We start from the raw sequence: 18,488 nt of genomic DNA, 5'->3' as shown, positions 1-18,488 counted from the left end.
TACGACCTGAAACATCAGATATGTTCCAGGTAGAGGTAAAGCTCAAGTGAATGGGTGTGAAAAAGCATTCTGACGAGAAGGTCGGAGTACAGAAGACAAAAGATATGAACATAGAATTGATCAGAAGCGCACAATGCAAATTTACAATACAATGGAGATTGTGAATTCTAAATATGACGTCGTCGAGAACAACGCTATTTTTAAAAATATCATTGTTTGGGGAGTGAAGATGTATTCTTGAAAGATAGAATAGTTTAAAAGTGAAAAATTTGTATTTAATGCATAGCAATAAGAGTAATGATGAAATATGGGAAAAGGTACTTCATCTCTTGATATTACAACTATTTAGTCTACAAAGTTGTATGGTATTTCATTGACCCCGACAACACAACAAACTACAACCATGCCAATTAGAATTAAGACCCTGGAAAGACCTGTTGATTTAACAATTGTGTCTATATCGTCATCGAGGTCATTGAAAGGGCTTAGAATAACATTGTTATGGCATGCCATCTATCATACAGAAAAAATTTAAACTCAATCAAGTCCGGGTTTGAGAAACAATAGGACAGGAATATTTCGTGGTAATGAACTTGCATTCATTCATGTCATTTAGTACGAATGATAATGTAGCACTTGCTAATAATTACAAGCATACACTTACTTCTTTACTTTGTATGTGCGGTACGTTAGTTCGTTTCTTCGTATCGCACGTATGCTATTACTCTACCTAATACGATCATATGCTATCGTTTGATAATAATTAGCAATGGGCATTTCCGCTCATTAGTCACAAAGTAAAATATCACCGGCAGAATTTAGAATGCCGGTTCAATTTACGAACAATAATCAAATAGTGCATGCACAGGCTAACCAGTATTTCCGTTGAAGAACCTTTACTTGCCAATACATAAAATAGTATCTGGGAGTCACAGAGGTGACGAGAACCAATCACCAATGTTTCACTTCACTCCACTTCACTTCACGTATTTTATATCACACGTGGACCAACTGCATCAAGCTGAACTATTAAATTATCTTGATAGAGTCTCACCATCCCAACCCATTTAGTGTGTGTATAGGGGTGGGGGTAATCCCACCTTAACCCCGAACGCCTTTAGGTTCACCAAGTTGATGATATCACAACCCTTCCTAGGCTAAAAGTTTTTGAAACCTGTTTCACTCGTTTAATCCCCCACATTCCCAGTGTTCCCCAACATTCTGATTGTGTCTAGTACGTACATGATTTTCTATTCCATCAACAAACCAAGTTGGGCCAAATACACCTGTATGCTGTGACAAGTGTCAAAAAATAGTATCTTCGTCAACTAAAATAACTCTTACCCATACGAGGGAATTACACCTAGTAAAATACTACCAAGTACCATGTAAAATTATATACTATGAATGTATTACAACTTTTTTGCTGTTTTTTGCTGAAAAGGAGCTACTGACCTCGAAGAGAACTGAAATGCCCTAAACAGTTCTGTCACATTACTTATTCTGACAACCGCTGTAAACGAGAATGCAAACATATGACTTGACTTGACTTGATTTCATTTCATTGCTGGTATTTCAAAAGATCGATTGGTACATGCAACATTGCACATCTTGCCAAAGATCGTTGTTAAAGTAGGTCCACATTTTTTCAGTGCCTGTTCTAGACCTCTGGATGAAAGTTTCAGACATATACATCATCTACTGATAATGTACGTCTTCGTAAATATAATTATGCGATTCAGTAAGTAACTCTATATGCGGTTATTCATACTTAAACTACTGCACCATTACTTCTTATGCTTCTTCGCAATTCTTTTCAATGCACGCTGTTCATTCTTCAGAACACCATCAACCATCTTATACTTACCCTTAACTCCCTTAGGTCTTCCGCTTAAACCTCTATTGGCACCCTTTGCAACAATCAACGTCACCTTTGGTTTAACCTTTTGTTTTTTAGTTAATTTCCTCATCAATTTGGATATTTGATCGGCCTTATCCTTCTCACTCAATGCACTATCTTCATTGATCAAATCACTCTTCTTCTTCAACTTCTCTAATCTCTTCATAGCCCTCATCTTCTTACGCCCTTGAGCTTCCAACACCTTCTTGATAGGACGAGCATTCAAAGCCTTTTGCTTTTCCTTGATCGCCAAAGCTGCTTCCTTGGTTATAGGCTTGACAATCTTACTATGTCTCTTCTCATCATCAAGGAACCATTCAGGCAAGCCCTCTTTGTCTCTGAAGGAATACCGATTAATACCTTCTTCAATTAAGTCGTATTTGTTCATTTGTCCAAGTGCAACTTGGTGTGCAAGTGTCATGGCCTCAACAGTTGCAAGGTCCACACGTTCCTTTTCATTCTTAGCGGAATTGTATTGTTTTGAAATATTAATCTCACCATCAGAATCAGATTCATTGCCCTCTTCCATGTCTTGTCCAAATTCCAGCTCTCTTCCAACAACTTCAAAGTCACTGTCGCTGTCACTACCGCTATCGCTATCACTGTATTCTGATTCCAGAATACCTTCCTCGTCAACTTCCATGGCATCTGTCTTCTTCCCATTGACGTTACCGGTGCCTGGAGCAGCAGCAGTCTTGGATCCCTCCAACTCCTTTAATAATTCATCGTCATCAACCTCGTTGAAAATAGAGTCTGAGGCAAAGAAGACCGAGGCATTTTTGGATAACCCGTTCTTACCTTTTCTATTTTCGGCGATAAGTCTATTAATGGCTTCATCGCCATCACTGTCTTCCTCTTCATCACTTTCTTCAAACTTAGTGCCTTCATCATCAGATTTTTCTGCATCACTTTCAATACCCTCCCATGCTTCATCATCGACGTCTCCTCTGGCCTTCTTTGCTCGTAAGTTTGCATCTCTTTCCATTCGTCTTTCTTGGTAAGTAGCATACATGTCGTCTAACTGAGCCTCCAACTCATCAACTTCATCTGCACTATTGTCGCCTTCGGAGTCAACTCCTATATGAATGTCGTTGTCTTTAATCAATTCTTCATGGTCAAAAACCATACGTTTCTTACCTTTAGCCAACTTGTCCAATTGGCCAGTTTTCTCAGCAGTTTTTAAATTAAATAATGATTCACTTCCCAATTGACCAGCTTCCAAACCTATGTTCATATCAGTCAACATATTCATTTGCTGACGAACGATTTCCTTCTGCTTGCTTTCATTCAGTTTCTTCTTCTCTCTTCTATTCTTCAACCTTTGTTTCTCTGTCATATCATGTAAGTCCTTATCGATCTGTTGATCTTCTGTCAAGGTCTCAACAACGGTTTTTTCCTTGGACTCTTCCTTTTCATCCAATCCCAAAAGTTCTCTTGCTTGCTTTCTGAACTTAAGTATTAATTTGAACTCTTTACGACCCAACACCTTCAAATCAGTGAAACATGTCAACAATTCCTCGTTACAAGAGGGCAACTTTTTGATAATTTTCCATTCCATATCTGGGTCCCCCTTTTCTGGAACAATCAACTTATTTAAAGTACCTAATGCTTCTATGGGCTCTTCATTCTTAACAAACTCCATAATACCCATCTCATGATATAATGTATAATCACCTTCTTCATAACCTTGTCTTTGTCTAACCTTTTTATCTGGATTGAAAACTTTAGCTTCACTGTTCACCTTTTCGTTACCTAATTCCTCGAAAATCTCTCTAGGATCTAACAATCTGGGGTCCAACTTCTTTGGAGCCTTAAACCCACGACACACAACGAAGATTTCTGCAGATACATTACGTGACGCAGGAGGTTTAGTAGCCTCAACTTTGTCGAATAACTGTTGGAAAACCCACATCAAGTTATTATAGTCTCTGGAACGGAAAACCTTGGTAACAAACGTACCGCCAGCAACCAAGTTCTCCACGGCCAATTTCAAGGCCTGTAAGGTCAACTGTGATTGAGTGAAGGCATCCTGAACCCATCCTAAACCAACGTTAGGGGCACCATCATGCAAAACAGTGTCAGCTTTCCACGTCTTCATGTGTCCTCGTAATTTAGAACGACAATCTTCAGTAGTGATATCGGATTGGAAAGTAATACAGTTAGGTAAAGGCTTAATAGGAACAATATCAACACCAATAATCAAAGAGTTAACAGGACAAAGTTGAGAAGCTACTTGACACCAAGAACCTGGCGCAGCACAGAGATCAATCACCACTTTGGACTTCTCGAGGAAGTGGCCATACTTTTCATTAATTTGTACTATCTTGAATGAAGAACGAGCACGATATCCCTTTTCTTTGGCAAGGTAATAGTACTTATCTAAACGTCCTTTACTATTCTTCTTCTGTGTCTTCCCCATTGTTACACGTTATATATATGTTTAGTACTTGGTCTTTATCGAAACAGCACCTTATTAGAAGTGACGATCATCACTTTGTACTTTTCAGTTTGTATGCGATGAGCATCTGGAAAAGTTCAGAGGCACAAAACGAGTATATCGTAACATTACATAATCAATAGACACGACTTACCTACCTAAGAGTACCTCTATAGTTCCCATTCGCTCATTAACAGCTTATGAGCAATGGGATCTACTAAGGCCAAATCCACAGTTGAAATATTCTGCTCATTGCATAAGGGACAACTAGTAAGTAATAGAGCATCTAATTCATGTTTATCAACCATCTTACCAGATTTAAAGGCATCATAAAGCTTTCGGAACTTGTAGTTGTTCTTAAGTTTAAGATAAAACTTGATGAGACAATCCTTGTGAAAATTATGCAAACAATTGGGGAAAACAATGAAATTTCTATCAACAAGTAGTTTATGACAGAGACGACAAGACTCACCAGGTTCAATTAGTGTGAGAACTTCTGTGCTTGAGGTGTTTTCAACTTGTTGTTCTTTAAGTTTCTTATAAATGCTAAGAGACTCATTCATTTCGTTGGAAAGCTGGTTTATATTGGAATTATATGTGTTCAACGACGTAATTATCTCTTGCTTGAATTCACTGATATTGATAGACTCAGGGAAAAGTGGCAACAAGTCCTTCAACATTAAAAAGCCTCCTTTCAACAAGTAATGCAATGCTTTGTTTAATTCAGCAGTTTCCCCGTTGATATGATGATCATCGTTGCTTCCATTTTGAGAAAAGTATTCAAATGATTCTTCTTGAAGTATACTGAATTTTTGGCCCGCTATTACCCCATCTATCAAGTACTTGGCAAACATTAGTTTAAGCTTTTCCTTAGTGGAGTAGTTCTTATCATGAAGTTTTATAGCTGAGAAATTAATGACTCCTTCTTCTGTATCCAGAAACAGAGCTCCATTTCTTAAGGTCCCATCCCCAGAGTTCATATTCTCCCTTTTCAAGTATTCATCGTATTGAATCAATACAAACTCACCCAATTCAACCAAGTCACGACTTAGAGCCAATTGCAAAGCTTGTTCAAACAATGCCAGATGTATACAAAATTGCACTGCCAGCTCATAATTGTGGGTTTGATTCAATGATAGCCGTAACAAGTAATTTTTATCAAAATTCAGTGTCTTATTAAGAATTTGGACAATTTGCTTATTAGAAGCCGGTGAGTTTATGGTTATCAATAACAGTAGGTAATAGTTATTGACAATTCGAGAATTCGTAATACCTTTTTCAAGAATGATTCTTTGTAGGAAATAACAACCATAGTTTTCTTCAAGTTTCTTTGACTTTAATTGGCGATTATACACCAAAATTGCTGCAAGGAAACGTTCGTATTGAATGTTTTTAAATTTTAGCCATGTTTCAACAGTCTTTTTGGGGAAATTTAAAAGTAATATAGTTGCAGTGGAATAAATGATTTCATTGGAAAGCGATTCCTCATTGTAAACATGAACAATATACTTTAATGCATTTTTCCAATCTTCTCTTTCAATATAATAATTGACAATAGTTTCATAATCTTGTATAAATTCAGCATATTCAACTAACTTATCATGAGCACTAAAGTCTTTCATTATTTGGTACACGATTGGAGTATCTAGAACCTTGTAGTTCTTTTTCAAAAATTCAGTCAACTGGGAATTCAATATTTCATGATGGGAGTTCTGATTCTTTTGATATAATCCTGTCAATATTAAACGTATCAACCAACTTGATAGTATAACTTTTCTGATTTTGCTATTTTCCTTTTTTGTTTGATAGAATTTTGCCTTGATATATTCAATTAATAGAAGTAACGTAGATTCGTTCTTCATTAGCATCAACAGAACCTTTTCAAAAGGTTCTGAAGTTTCGGCTAACAAGGAAACTCCCTTTAGGGCAGCATTTGCATCGTCAGAAGTTAACAATTCATAGCTCTTCTTTATCAACACCATGTCAGATTCGTAAGTCATAGTTGGCTGTAAGCATTTCAATGATTCATCATATTTACCCATCTTATAATAGTCGTACCAAACCGATGTTTCTTCGTTTACTATAACTAATTCATAAATGTCGTTTGAAGAGTAGAGCCAAAATGTATTCTCCTTTGTATCACAGACAAACGATGCCAAATTTGTGGGGATATTGAGTGAAGTCGTATGGCTTGAAAGCTTATTCATAAATGTAATTTGACCTCTTGATTTGGTGAACACATGATGGGGAGTAATACCAATAGGACCCAGCAAATGATCCAAGAACAGTGAGGGCAATTTTCGGATTCCAGATAGCATCAATTCGGAATCTATGGTATAAAATTGACCTTCACCATAGTAGTAGATTAGTGAATTAGTGTTATTTGAGGTTAAATATGACTTTGAACCAATATTAGAAGAAGAAGAATTGTTGTACTTGTGGGAATGAGGAGTCGAAGATTTAAAAAAAGAAACTGCTTCACTATAACCTTCTGGAGCACCATTGAATTTCCATGTAGAGACAGAGGTGTTTCCAGAAAAGATATAGAGAATATTCTTCACATAGGCCATACCATTTATAGACTCGGACTCATTCAAAATTAGTTTCAAATGTTTATCAACCCTCAGTTTCGAATCAGTTGGAGTCTTAATCTCTCCTAAATAGATATCATTGGTAGAAGTGTAAGTCAAGAATAGTATGCCACCTTCTTGAGGTACCTCTTCAGGGAAAAAGATGATATCTTGAATGGAAGACCCTATTTGTTTTAGCTTTGCCAAAGGTTTAAAAGATGTCAAAAGCTTAGCATGGAGAAAATGGATTGTTCCATCTGTCAAACGAATTAGCAAATGAACCCCATTAGAATGTACCCAAGCTTGATCAAGCGTGGCATTACCTGAATCAGGATAACTGAACCTCAATACCTCAGAGGGATTCAGGAGATCAATATGATATACATAACGGGACACAAATAAGTACATGTGGTTACTTGCCACTAAAAGCTTCTGCAAGTCATTGCCTAAGGGAAATTGAAGCTGAACCTGATCTATTTCAAACAGGGGGCCTGGCATGATGTCAAAGAGAGCGGTTAAGGGTCTTGCGTATGTAAAGCAAGCGATTTAATATGGAGTACTCAGTATCAGTATTAAGTAAGCGATTGAGATTTAACTAAACAAAAACAGACAATATCACGTGATAGTTCACGTGACAGAATAATTGGCCAACGGAGTATATATCGAAGGACTAAGATATATTAGTGGGAATTCATCACCAGATAGAACTTTGAACCGAACCCTGAGACGAACTTTGAATGATTGAACATCGGCAGAGTAATCATCAAGATCATTCAAAATATCATTTAACCAATGACATCATCTTACTCAATTAAACTCGAGATCTTGTTACCCTACCCTTTAATTTTACTGTCGTATTCTGTTATATGAACCTCGTAATTCTCGATGTTTTGCCGTGACTCTATTAGATCTAACAGCCTCTTCGGACTGGGCTATGAAACCGATGGAGTCATGACGGCATTATTGTGCTACCTTTATTGAATGGTGGCCTGCACTCAATGTACAGGTTTCTCATTCATTCACTCATTGAAGTTCCCCTAAATTGGAGATTTTATATAGGTTTGGTGGTGGACAGAACCAAATCGTAGCAACTAATTTGTTTAGACTCTTTTTGTTTTCACTAATACTGTTGTGTTGTTATTTGGTGGTACTTTGATAAATTTAACATACAGTTGCAATTGGGCCGACCTATAGGGAAGCTGAAAACTAGTGAACACGAGCAGATAAAGTTGTACACAACATGAATGTGTTGAAGTTACTGAAGAAATATCCTATCTTGGAACAAGCTGATTTGTACGGAATAATTGAAGATTTCCGTGCAATTGATTTAGAGGAAAAGGGATGGGTAGAGAAGAAGGACGTTATTAATTCTGTTTCCAAGAAGGGGAAGTATACTTATGATGAAGCAAGAGAAACCTTAAAGCAAGTCGATGTTGATGCTTCGGGTCATGTTGAATTGGACGATTATGTTCAATTGATGGCCAAGTTAAAGGAAGGTGACACAGGCTCAATTTCCAGCTCTTCCGCTGCTCCAATCACTACTGGTGGTTTGGCTCCAGCTGGTTCAAGAGTTGTCAGTGGTCATATGAGAAAGCCTTCCAATTCTGGTCTGGCTTCAGAAGCTCCAACTTCACCTAGAAAAACTTATCTAGGAGGCTCTACCTCTGGTACAACTCATACCGTTAATGATGAAGAACGGACTGAATTCACCAGACATATTAACTCCGTGTTGGCTGGAGACGATCATGTTGGTAACCGTTTGCCATTCGACACAGAAACTTTCCAAATCTTTGATGAGTGTAGAGATGGTTTGGTATTATCAAAATTGATCAATGATTCTGTTCCAGATACCATTGATACCAGAGTTTTGAATTTGCCCAAACCAAAGAAAGAATTGAACAACTTCCAAATGAGTGAAAATGCAAATATTGTCATTAACTCCGCCAAGGCTATTGGATGCGTTGTTGTGAATGTGCATTCTGAAGATATTATTGATGGGAAGGAACATTTGATATTGGGTTTAATCTGGCAAATCATTAGAAGAGGATTGTTGTCTAAGGTGGATATTAAGTATCATCCTGAATTGTATCGTTTATTGGAAGATGACGAGACTTTAGAACAATTCTTGAGATTACCTCCAGAACAAATTTTGTTAAGATGGTTTAATTATCATTTGAAGAATGCTGGCTCTCAAAGAAGAGTTACCAACTTTTCTAAGGACGTTAGTGATGGTGAAAATTATACTGTTCTTATGAATCAATTAGTTCCTGAATCTTGTGGGTTGGAACCTTTACAAATCCATGATCATTTGCAAAGAGCAGAGAAGATTTTGGACAATGCTGAAACCATTGGATGTAGAAAGTATTTGACGCCAACTTCTTTGGTTTCTGGTAACCCCAAATTGAACTTGGCTTTCGTCGCTAATTTGTTTAATACTTATCCATGTTTGGAACCAATTGCTGAAGAAGAAAAGCCAGTAATTGAAGATTTTGATGCTGAAGGTGAAAGAGAAGCCAGAGTATTCACTTTGTGGTTGAATTCATTGGATGTAGACCCTCCTGTGATTACTCTTTTCGAAGATTTAAAGGATGGTTTGGTGTTATTGCAAGCTTACGACAAGGTCATCCCTGGATCTGTTTCCTTTAAGCATATAAACAAGAAACCAGCTAACGGAGGAGAATTGATGAGATTCAAAGCCTTGGAAAACACCAACTATGCTGTTGAAATTGGGAAAGCCAACAAGTTTTCCTTAGTTGGTATTGAAGGTAGCGATATCACTGATGGTAACAAGTTATTGACATTAGGGTTAGTATGGCAATTGATGAGAAGAAATATTGTCAATACATTGGCATCTTTATCATCAGTCAATGCAAACTTGAGCGATAGTGATATGTTGAAATGGGCTAATGCCCTTGTTACTAAAGGTGGGAAGACTAATACTGCTAGGTCCTTCAAGGATCCTTCAATCAGTTCTGCCAATTTCTTTTTGGACATCTTGAACGGATTGAAGCCCGGTTATGTCGATTACGATTTGGTTTACCAAGGTACTAACTTGAGCGAAGAAGAGAAGTATGCCAATGCTCGTTTGGCTATTTCTATTGCTAGAAAGTTGGGAGCTTTGATTTGGTTAGTTCCAGAAGACATTAACGAAGTTAGAAGTAGATTGGTTTTATCCTTCGTTGGCTCATTAATGCTTGTGGAAAAAAGTACCAAGTAACCAAAAAGAAGGTTGTAAAGATTTTTTATGTATTTCTATGTATTGTATTGATAAAGACCATACTTGGTGGTAGAGACTTTACATATTGGATAGATTTGAACTTCACACGACGTTGTACTCAACTAGCGCTACCAATAAAAATAAAAATATCCCTCCAATGAAAATGAGAATATAGACAAAAAAAGAGTTAACTACTATCCACAATAGATAACTATCTTGTGAGGAAGTCATATAGCCAGGGAGACATGTCTGGTAAGATCTTGCCCTTTACTGAGGCCAACAGCAAGAGAATTGCTTCATTATTTAGACAAGCGATGAGAAGTGCTTTTGACAACACTGTCAAGTTCGATGCGTACAGAAACGCTACCATCAACATCAGACAACGTATTGAAGCCAATAGACATGTTTCTGATGCCGAAGAGTTGGATCAAATTATTCAAGCATTTAAAGCAGAATTGAAGGAATGGGAAGTTCCAGATCCATACATTCCTCCATCAAGACCAGGGGGAACCAAGTTTTACAGAAATGCACCTGACCCAAGAGAAACTGAAAAGGTTGTACCTGGTGATTGGTAAAGAATAAGACATTGCAGCATTTAATAAAGAGAAAAGATCAAGGGATTATTATATATCACCATTAGTTCCAATACATACATAAAATGATATTAAATAATAAAATATAATTTATACGATAAATTCAAGCACGAGCATGGAAACTGATTATTTCCAGATACAAGCTCAATTTCATCTCAGAAATTGATATATCGTCCTTGCAACTATCATAAGGAAACTCACTAACGTCAAACGGGGTTGTTGTAGGTTCATCTTCCGGCTGATGATAAAGCAGAAGATAAGGATGACATAGAGCTTCATCCACAGTGATCCGTTTACGGGGATCGAATGTAAGCATTCTTTTGAGCAAATCTAGACCTTCGGGATTGATTGGTGTATACCCATACCGTTTTATTTTCTGGGGATGAGAATTAAACCACACATCCAAATCCACCGGTTTACATTCTGGCATTCTCATTTTCACAAAATCACTGGCTCTTTTCAGTTCTATGGCCAGCCAATCATCTGGAGTTTGTGGGGTTCCTAACAATTGGAAAATAAGTTCTAACTGTTGGATGTGATTCCTACCCGGGAATAAGGGGACCCCGGTAAACATTTCTGCTAGAATACATCCCACAGACCAAACATCGATTGCAAAAGTGTATTGAGAATGTGAAAGCATAATCTCTGGTGCTCTGTACCATCTTGTAGCCACATACTCTGTTAATATGGAAATCAGATTATTCTTTCTTTGTTCTTGAGGAGAAATGGCAAGTCTAGCTAACCCAAAATCACATATTCTCAAAGTACATTCATGATCCACTAAAATGTTACTTGGTTTCAAGTCTCTGTGAATCACATTCGCACTATGAATCATCTTTAACCCTCGAAGTATTTGATAGACGAAATATTGAAAGTATTCATCACCAAGTACCTGTTTCTGGATCACATGATATAGATCAGTATCCACATATTCCTGAATGATATATACTTCGTTAAATTCATCGTAGTTTGGGGGTTTCTGGATATCATGCATTGTGACGATATTCTCATGATGACGAAACTTTTGTAAGAGTTGTATTTCTCTCAAAGTCCGAAGACACGAAAGAGGTTTATCAAAGGGATCAATACGTTTGATGGCTACCTTTATCCCCGTAGGTTTATGAAGGGCCATGCATACTGTACCATAGGCTCCAGAGCCGAGGACTGGTCCAAGTTTGAATGAAGAAGAAATGTTGAACACAAGATCTTCCTTCATGATTATGGGGATGGTTCTACTTTATGCCATAATGAAGAACCATACAAATACACGCATATATATATATATATATACCTATGTATAATTGTATGTATGTAAAAGTGTGTCATGGAAGGAGTTATTTTATGTTTGAAGTAGGTGTATCTGATACATGGCCATGCAACTTTATTCAAATGTGCCCATTGAACTGAGCGCCGTAAAAATAAGGTACCAAACAATAGAGCTGAATAATTCAAAGCCTAAAACAATAGTAGAATAGAAGTATTAAAGGAGTTCTATTTTATAATTAGATCAGATGATAATCGTATTGGCTTTAAACTAGATGGTACTGTGTGTCTCTGTATGTGTATTGAGATGGTTGTTTCAGGAGAAAGGCACACATGAGGGATGAAGCAAACAAATCTGTCCATAAAAAGGGAATTAACAATCGAATATAAAAGCTGTAAAAATTCTTTCTAAAGTTAGGGATTCGATAAACATCTTATCTCCTTCCTAGACCTGAAACACACACACACACACACACACATTCACACACACAATTGATTTATGTATCTAAGCTGTTAGATAAATGTCAAATACAACTGAACACCATCATCAGTCAATAAGCAATAGTATGAGCCTTCCTAGTGTTGTTTCAGATGTAATTATCAATCTTTAACGCATAGGGATAGTTGTAACTACCCCTTAAATAATAGTATTTACTCAGAGTACTAATCGACAAAACATTAATTAATTCTGAAGTATTCGATTTACACTTACGTGTTCGTCACATTTAATTTCTGCAAATCTAGTTTTAATTAAAGATTCAATTATTAACAATACTAGATCATTGTTGCAGCAAGTGGTTTGAAATAATCCCGAAGATCTCTTGAATATTTCACATACATCGCAGAAATTTCTCGGCGCTACCTACACAAAGAGAAATACATAAACGACTGCATAGCGTAGAAAAATGAGTTTATAAATCGTAATTGGCAACTTGTCCGAGTGGTTAAGGAGAAAGATTAGAAATCTTTTGGGCTTTGCCCGCGCAGGTTCGAATCCTGCAGTTGTCGTTCTTTTTATTTTTGAACTCCCTTTTCCATCATAGTTATTAAGGGTAGTCGTGGACCACCTAGGTTACATAGTTGAATAATAATTTCAATACAACAAAACGTAACATACTTCAAAGTACTATAAAGTCAAATCCCATTCACAGTTACGTTTAATAACAAAAGTTCAATATTTGAATAATTTCTGTAAATTGCCATAAAAATAGAATGGCTATAATTCAATAAAACTCCGATACTATGAGGACTTTGATCGGCTTTTCGGCTTTAACATGTGCACCGTAAGGGGGTGGTATAAGTTCCGGAATCATAAAAACTACGAATCCGGAACAAACCAACCAAAAAGCCATATCCTTCAGCTAGAAAAAAAACTAACGAAAAGCAGTGGTGTTCCCTCGAATTTTTTATATATCCGAGAGAAATAATTCCACCTACAACGTGATAACATAACAAATAAAATAGAATAACAGCCGATAGTTGACTCCTTCGTACCGACAGCCGCACTTTTTTTTACTTCGACCCCACCACTTTATAGGATAGAACCATTGGATATTCCATGCGTCGCCGTATTTCTACTTATTAACACGCAACTCGTATAATTATCGTATCATTGCAACGTAGTATGCCCTTTGTCAATGTGCAAAACGTGAAATCCTTTTTTTTTGTATGCTATCAGCTGTTGGTCGTAGTCGAGGTCGTGGTGGTCTTAATCCAGTAGTGCTCGGTTCAACGCAAGGTAGGAGGAGTTATCAAATGATTCCAGATGTAGATGTCATACTATGGGGCTGCAAATACATCACAACAATAGTAATAATTACTATAGCCACACCATAAGAGTACCAACAGCACTGTCATATACAAGTTGTGTCTATGTCTCTATGGCTTGTGTCTATAACATCTCTATAACATTTCCGTAAGTTGTCTTTAAAATAATCCGGCCGCCCTTTTTTTTGTACGTACTTACTACAATAGTTAATTAATCATTGTAGCGACTCTCGCAAACTTTAGTTGGTTTTTCTATTGTACTGTCACCCCTTTCTCCACATTGATTGACCAAAACATCACTCTTCCTCCTCTCTTCTTCTACTCCTTCATCGACATCGACAACACACACCAATATATTGTTTTGTCTAGTATATACATTCCCTAAATTAAATCTAGGGTTTCCGATTACAAACAACCCTACGCAAGAATTTCTATCCTATATTCATAACAAACTAATACGTTCATAATAAATGACATTGTCGCTGGCGTCGTCATTAGTGTCAACCACAACTCCGTCAGCTCCCTCGACTGGCGATACAGAGACTGCTGTTACTGAAGTGTCGACTATGGAACCCACGCTTGACTTAGGTGAAATCAAAAGATTCTTAAACCTGGAGGAATGGGAGGATGGGGTGAAGAATACGGATGTTGATTGGTTCTTGAGTTCACTGGCCATTGACTTCAATACTGCCAATAACAACATTAATAACAATAGCAGTGTTAATGTCAGTGGATCTTCAACCCCCAGTAATATATCATCCGTTAAACCAACACCCCCTCCCACTAAATCCGAAGATAATTCCCAGAAGAAGCCTTCATCTGAATCTTCATCTTCACCATTGAAGTCCTCTACTCTAATGCTGAGAAAGTCGTCAGCTTCTAGTGACTTAGAAGTAAGGACTTCACCTCACATCTCAACGCCCATCTCTAATACCAACCTGAATAACTTCAACAAGACAAAACCTTCCACCACTCTCTCAGGGGAGTTTTATCTGCCCGAGACCCCTCATTCTGGTGGTGCTCTTCCCAAACGGAAAGGGAGTGTTCTGTCTGTGGCTTCCAACGGTTCCATCAACTCACAAGCTTCATCTTCTTCATCTTTAGGTGGATCAGGAGGTGGCGGATTCTTTTCAAAATTGAAGGGGAAACTCATGAAATCTCAGGAGGATGTCCATTCATCAACGGCCGCTTTGAATACCATCTCCAATTCAAAATCTCGAACCTACAGCGAACTAGGAAGAACTCGCTCTCATTCAACGTCATCCAGTAACAATAATACTACTAACATTAATAATACTCATAATACAGAGAAGGCTAACACTATACATGAATCTGGTCCATTTCCAACATCACCTAATACGAATTCCAATCCTTCTTTGTTCAAGTCAAATTATTCAGTTAATACTGCAAATTCCAGAAGAAGCACTAATAATGATGATAATGACAACGGCACCGTCCCTCTCACCAGATCAAGAACCACAGGTGGACTCAAATGCTCTGGTGGTACTGCAAATGACGGCAAATGTATGTATTATTCCGAGACCAATGAAAAGTTGCATGATATTAGTGAGTACAACTCGAGCCACAGACTCACACGATCCAAATCATTTTCTAGTGCTTCAGGTGTGGAGATTACTGACCCCAGATTAATCGAATATATCAAGTTCTTCCAGATCCCTTGTCAGAGACTTCGTAAATCTTCGATGAAGAAAGGTTCCATTCAAAGAGCTCGTGCAAGTATTTCTGGACTGCTGACAGGTCAATCTTCATTAACAAGCTCCTCACCTCCTGAAGGGTCCAAATTTTCATTCCTTCGTCGGAAATCAGTAGCTAGTACAGAAACATCTCCACCTATGTCAGAGGCAACCTCTATGGATGATACTAAGGAGGAATCTCCAGACTTGGTGACCGAAGCTTCCAATGTTTTACCTGAGTTCAAGGGTATACGTCCACTTAAAAGAGTTGCCTTCCATCTGACCACCTTCTTAATTGATCCTCCTCAACAAATTCCTTCCCGTACTCCTAGAAAGGGTAACGTGGACATTTTACCAAATGGTACAGTAAAAATCAACCCCCTTACTGATTCTGATAGAATTGCAATTGAAAAGCTGTTGATGGGCCAAGGTGGTGGTATTGTTATTGGAGGTAGCGGAGCTTTAGGTTACTTGAAGAAGGACGATAATGATGAAAGCTCTACCGATAGTTCAAACAAGACAGCTTCTGTTGATCCCTCCGATGAAGCTATAGACAAAAGGGCAAAGTCATTAGCAATTGAAAAGCCAATACCTACCAAAGCCTATTCTTATAGAGCACCTGTGAAGAAAATGGCTTTAGACTTGATGTATACAAGGTGTTGCCATTTACGTGAGATTTTACCAATTCCAGGTATTCTTAAACAAATTCCAAAGGGTTCAATGGCTCCTTTACCTCTTTTACAATTACGGAATCCAACGCCTACAATGGTTGAAATCCAGACATTTGCGGATTTTATCCGTATAGCACCAATTGTTTGTGTTTCATTAGATGGTGTTAGTTTATCAATTGAACAATTCAAAATCTTGTTATCTGCAATGGCATCAAAGACTCAATTAGAGAAGTTGTCACTTCGGAATACCCCTATTGATCAGAATGGTTGGCTGCTTCTCTGTTGGTTTCTTAGCAGGAATAGAGTATTAAATAGATTAGACATTACTCAATGTCCAGTGCTTGCCGTTAATGTTATCAAGAAGAAGAAAAAGAAAAATCTAGCACTGGGGAAGGAAGTTGATGAGTTAGTTAGAATGACATGCAACCGTGAAAATAGGTCCGATATGGATTGGTCTCTTTTCACGGCCACTATTGTGGCCAGAGGAGGTATTAATGAATTAATATTGACTGGATGTTGCATTACTGATCAAGAGTTATTTGAAAACTTGGTTAAGTTTGGTGTTGCAATCAAGACGGATAGACTTGGATTGGCATATAATAATTTGACTCCCAGACAATTGAAAGTTGTGGTTACCGAATGGTTGATGAAACCATTTTGTTCAGGAATTGACTTGGGATACAATGATTTATCCTCAATGGCTCATTTAAAGGTGTTAACTGATTTGTTGCGTAATAGCCCTGACATTACTAAATCATTATATGAATCCAAAATTCTGTTCATCAGTTTGAATTGTACCAATTTACGGTTCAACGATGAGTTCAAATTTATTTTTGAGGAGTTATTGATGAAATTAGAATCCTTAAAATATCTCGATTTATCAAATAATGCCAAATTGTTCGCTACTGGCACCAAGGATGAAGAAGCCATTTGCCAATTCTTTACTGATAGATTACCTTTATTTCCCAAGTTGAAACGGTTGCATTTGGAGAACCTTAATTTTTCTCAGGATTCATTATTGAGTTTATCCAATATCATCCCATTCTGCACCAATTTGGGCTATTTATCACTTTTAGGAAACAAGATTGATTTGGGTACTGCCACAGCACTAATTCAAGCCTTAAAAAATTCTCAGAGTTTAGTGACATTGGACTTGGATTATGAAGATTATCCACATATCTTCAAAGAAAGAATTGGGTTATATACCATGAGAAATATGGAAAGATTATTAAGGAATACCCATAAGTCGTCACCTGTTGGTGGTGATCAGATTACGGAAAGTGATACACTTACAGCCCAATTGACGCATTTGTTGAGCCTTAAAGCCGAGAACAAGTTGGATTTGAAATCACCTGAGGTCACAGCTTTTGTAAAAAAGTGTAATTCTGTGAGAGCCAATTTGACTGAGTCGATCAATGCCTTGCTACAGATTCAATTGAATAATGAACTTAATTTGGAAGGTAAAGAAACTTTGGTGAGGTTTTTATTTATAAATTCCACCATTGCTAAGGGGATGTCATTAATTGATTTAAGTTTAGTTGAAAAGGAGCCCCAAAAGTTTGATATAGAGTTATTCGAAGATGAACGGAAGAAGAACATTAAAGAGGAACAAGAGAAGTTTGAGAATGAAATCTCTGCCAATTTATTAGTCCCTAGACCGCAACCAACCATCATTGAAGATGAAGCGACAACTTTAAAGAAGAATAGTTCCAGAACCAATTTAAAGGATTTGAATCGTGAAGAAGGGTCAATAATGAAGCTTAGTAAGTTTAAGAATCAAGAGATGCTTGATTCAATGCAAGATGTCTCTGGAGAAGAACTTAGACGGACACTTTATGACATCAACATTACAGACTTAGACACCATTGTGAAAAACCTAAAGATGATGAAAGATAAGGGTATATCACTTCAATCAGTTTTTCCCAAAGGAGACGGTGACTTGCTAGACCTTGATCAGATCCGAATCAGACTAGGACAATTGGCTCAAGACAGTTGTACTAATCTTGACCACAGTGAGTTGGATAAATTGCATCCAGATGTCAGAGGGTCAGGTACAATGCATGGAGAGAACGGAGTTTCTGCTGATGGCACTGAGACTCAAAAGCCCGAGCTGTACACCGACCATGATTCTGATGCTGATGCCATTCGATTATCACTTCGAAGAATGCTTGAGAAGTCACTGAAGGCTCATGGCAATCTGGATGGTAAAATCATCAGCGAAGCGTACGATTCTTTGCTTAAGACATTTGCAAAGTTTCCTAAGGGCCTTTGTCTTCTTCCAAGTAAGAACGAAGAACAGACAAAAGAGGACAAACAATACTAATAATAATGTATACTATACTATACTATACTATATTTATACTATACTGTAATTAT

At 37.5% G+C, this 18,488-nt stretch overlaps 5 protein-coding genes and 1 non-coding gene across 6 annotated transcripts; 3 read left to right on the top strand and 3 right to left on the bottom strand.

The window, feature by feature from the left end:
* Positions 1–1,787: 1,787 nt before the first annotated feature.
* Positions 1,788–4,319, bottom strand: SPB1 (27S pre-rRNA (guanosine2922-2'-O)-methyltransferase; the record flags this gene model as incomplete). The annotated part of the gene is made up of 1 exon (XM_043191866.1): positions 1,788–4,319. One exon carries the CDS (start codon positions 4,317–4,319, stop codon positions 1,788–1,790), a length of 2,532 nt encoding a protein of 843 aa, XP_043048838.1.
* Positions 4,320–4,507: 188 nt separating this feature from the next.
* KQ657_001053 (uncharacterized protein) lies at positions 4,508–7,405 on the bottom strand (the record flags this gene model as incomplete). Its single annotated transcript, XM_043191865.1, has 1 exon — positions 4,508–7,405. The coding sequence occupies one exon, from the start codon at positions 7,403–7,405 to the stop codon at positions 4,508–4,510; it is 2,898 nt and encodes a 965-aa protein (XP_043048837.1).
* Positions 7,406–8,147: 742 nt separating this feature from the next.
* Positions 8,148–10,699, top strand: SAC6 (Fimbrin, actin-bundling protein; the record flags this gene model as incomplete). Its single annotated transcript, XM_043191864.1, has 2 exons — positions 8,148–10,113; positions 10,332–10,699. 2 exons carry the CDS (start codon positions 8,148–8,150, stop codon positions 10,697–10,699), a joined length of 2,334 nt encoding a protein of 777 aa, XP_043048836.1.
* Positions 10,700–10,820: 121 nt separating this feature from the next.
* CEK2 (Cek2p) lies at positions 10,821–11,933 on the bottom strand (the record flags this gene model as incomplete). Its single annotated transcript, XM_043191863.1, has 1 exon — positions 10,821–11,933. One exon carries the CDS (start codon positions 11,931–11,933, stop codon positions 10,821–10,823), a length of 1,113 nt encoding a protein of 370 aa, XP_043048835.1.
* Positions 11,934–12,906: 973 nt separating this feature from the next.
* Positions 12,907–12,988, top strand: KQ657_001050. Its single transcript has one exon. It is a non-coding gene; the product is annotated as a tRNA-Ser (tRNA).
* A 1,229-nt stretch (positions 12,989–14,217) lies between these two features.
* Positions 14,218–18,435, top strand: MHP1 (Mhp1p; the record flags this gene model as incomplete). The annotated part of the gene is made up of 1 exon (XM_043191862.1): positions 14,218–18,435. The coding sequence occupies one exon, from the start codon at positions 14,218–14,220 to the stop codon at positions 18,433–18,435; it is 4,218 nt and encodes a 1,405-aa protein (XP_043048834.1).
* Between the last annotated feature and the right edge of the window lie 53 nt (positions 18,436–18,488).

Source organism: Scheffersomyces spartinae (genome assembly GCF_019049425.1).
Source record: "Scheffersomyces spartinae strain ARV_011 chromosome Unknown scaffold_13, whole genome shotgun sequence".
NCBI lineage: Eukaryota > Fungi > Ascomycota > Pichiomycetes > Serinales > Debaryomycetaceae > Lizanozyma > Lizanozyma spartinae.
The sequence above is the reverse complement of the archived record's forward strand: the minus strand, read 5'-3'. Positions and strand labels throughout refer to the sequence as shown.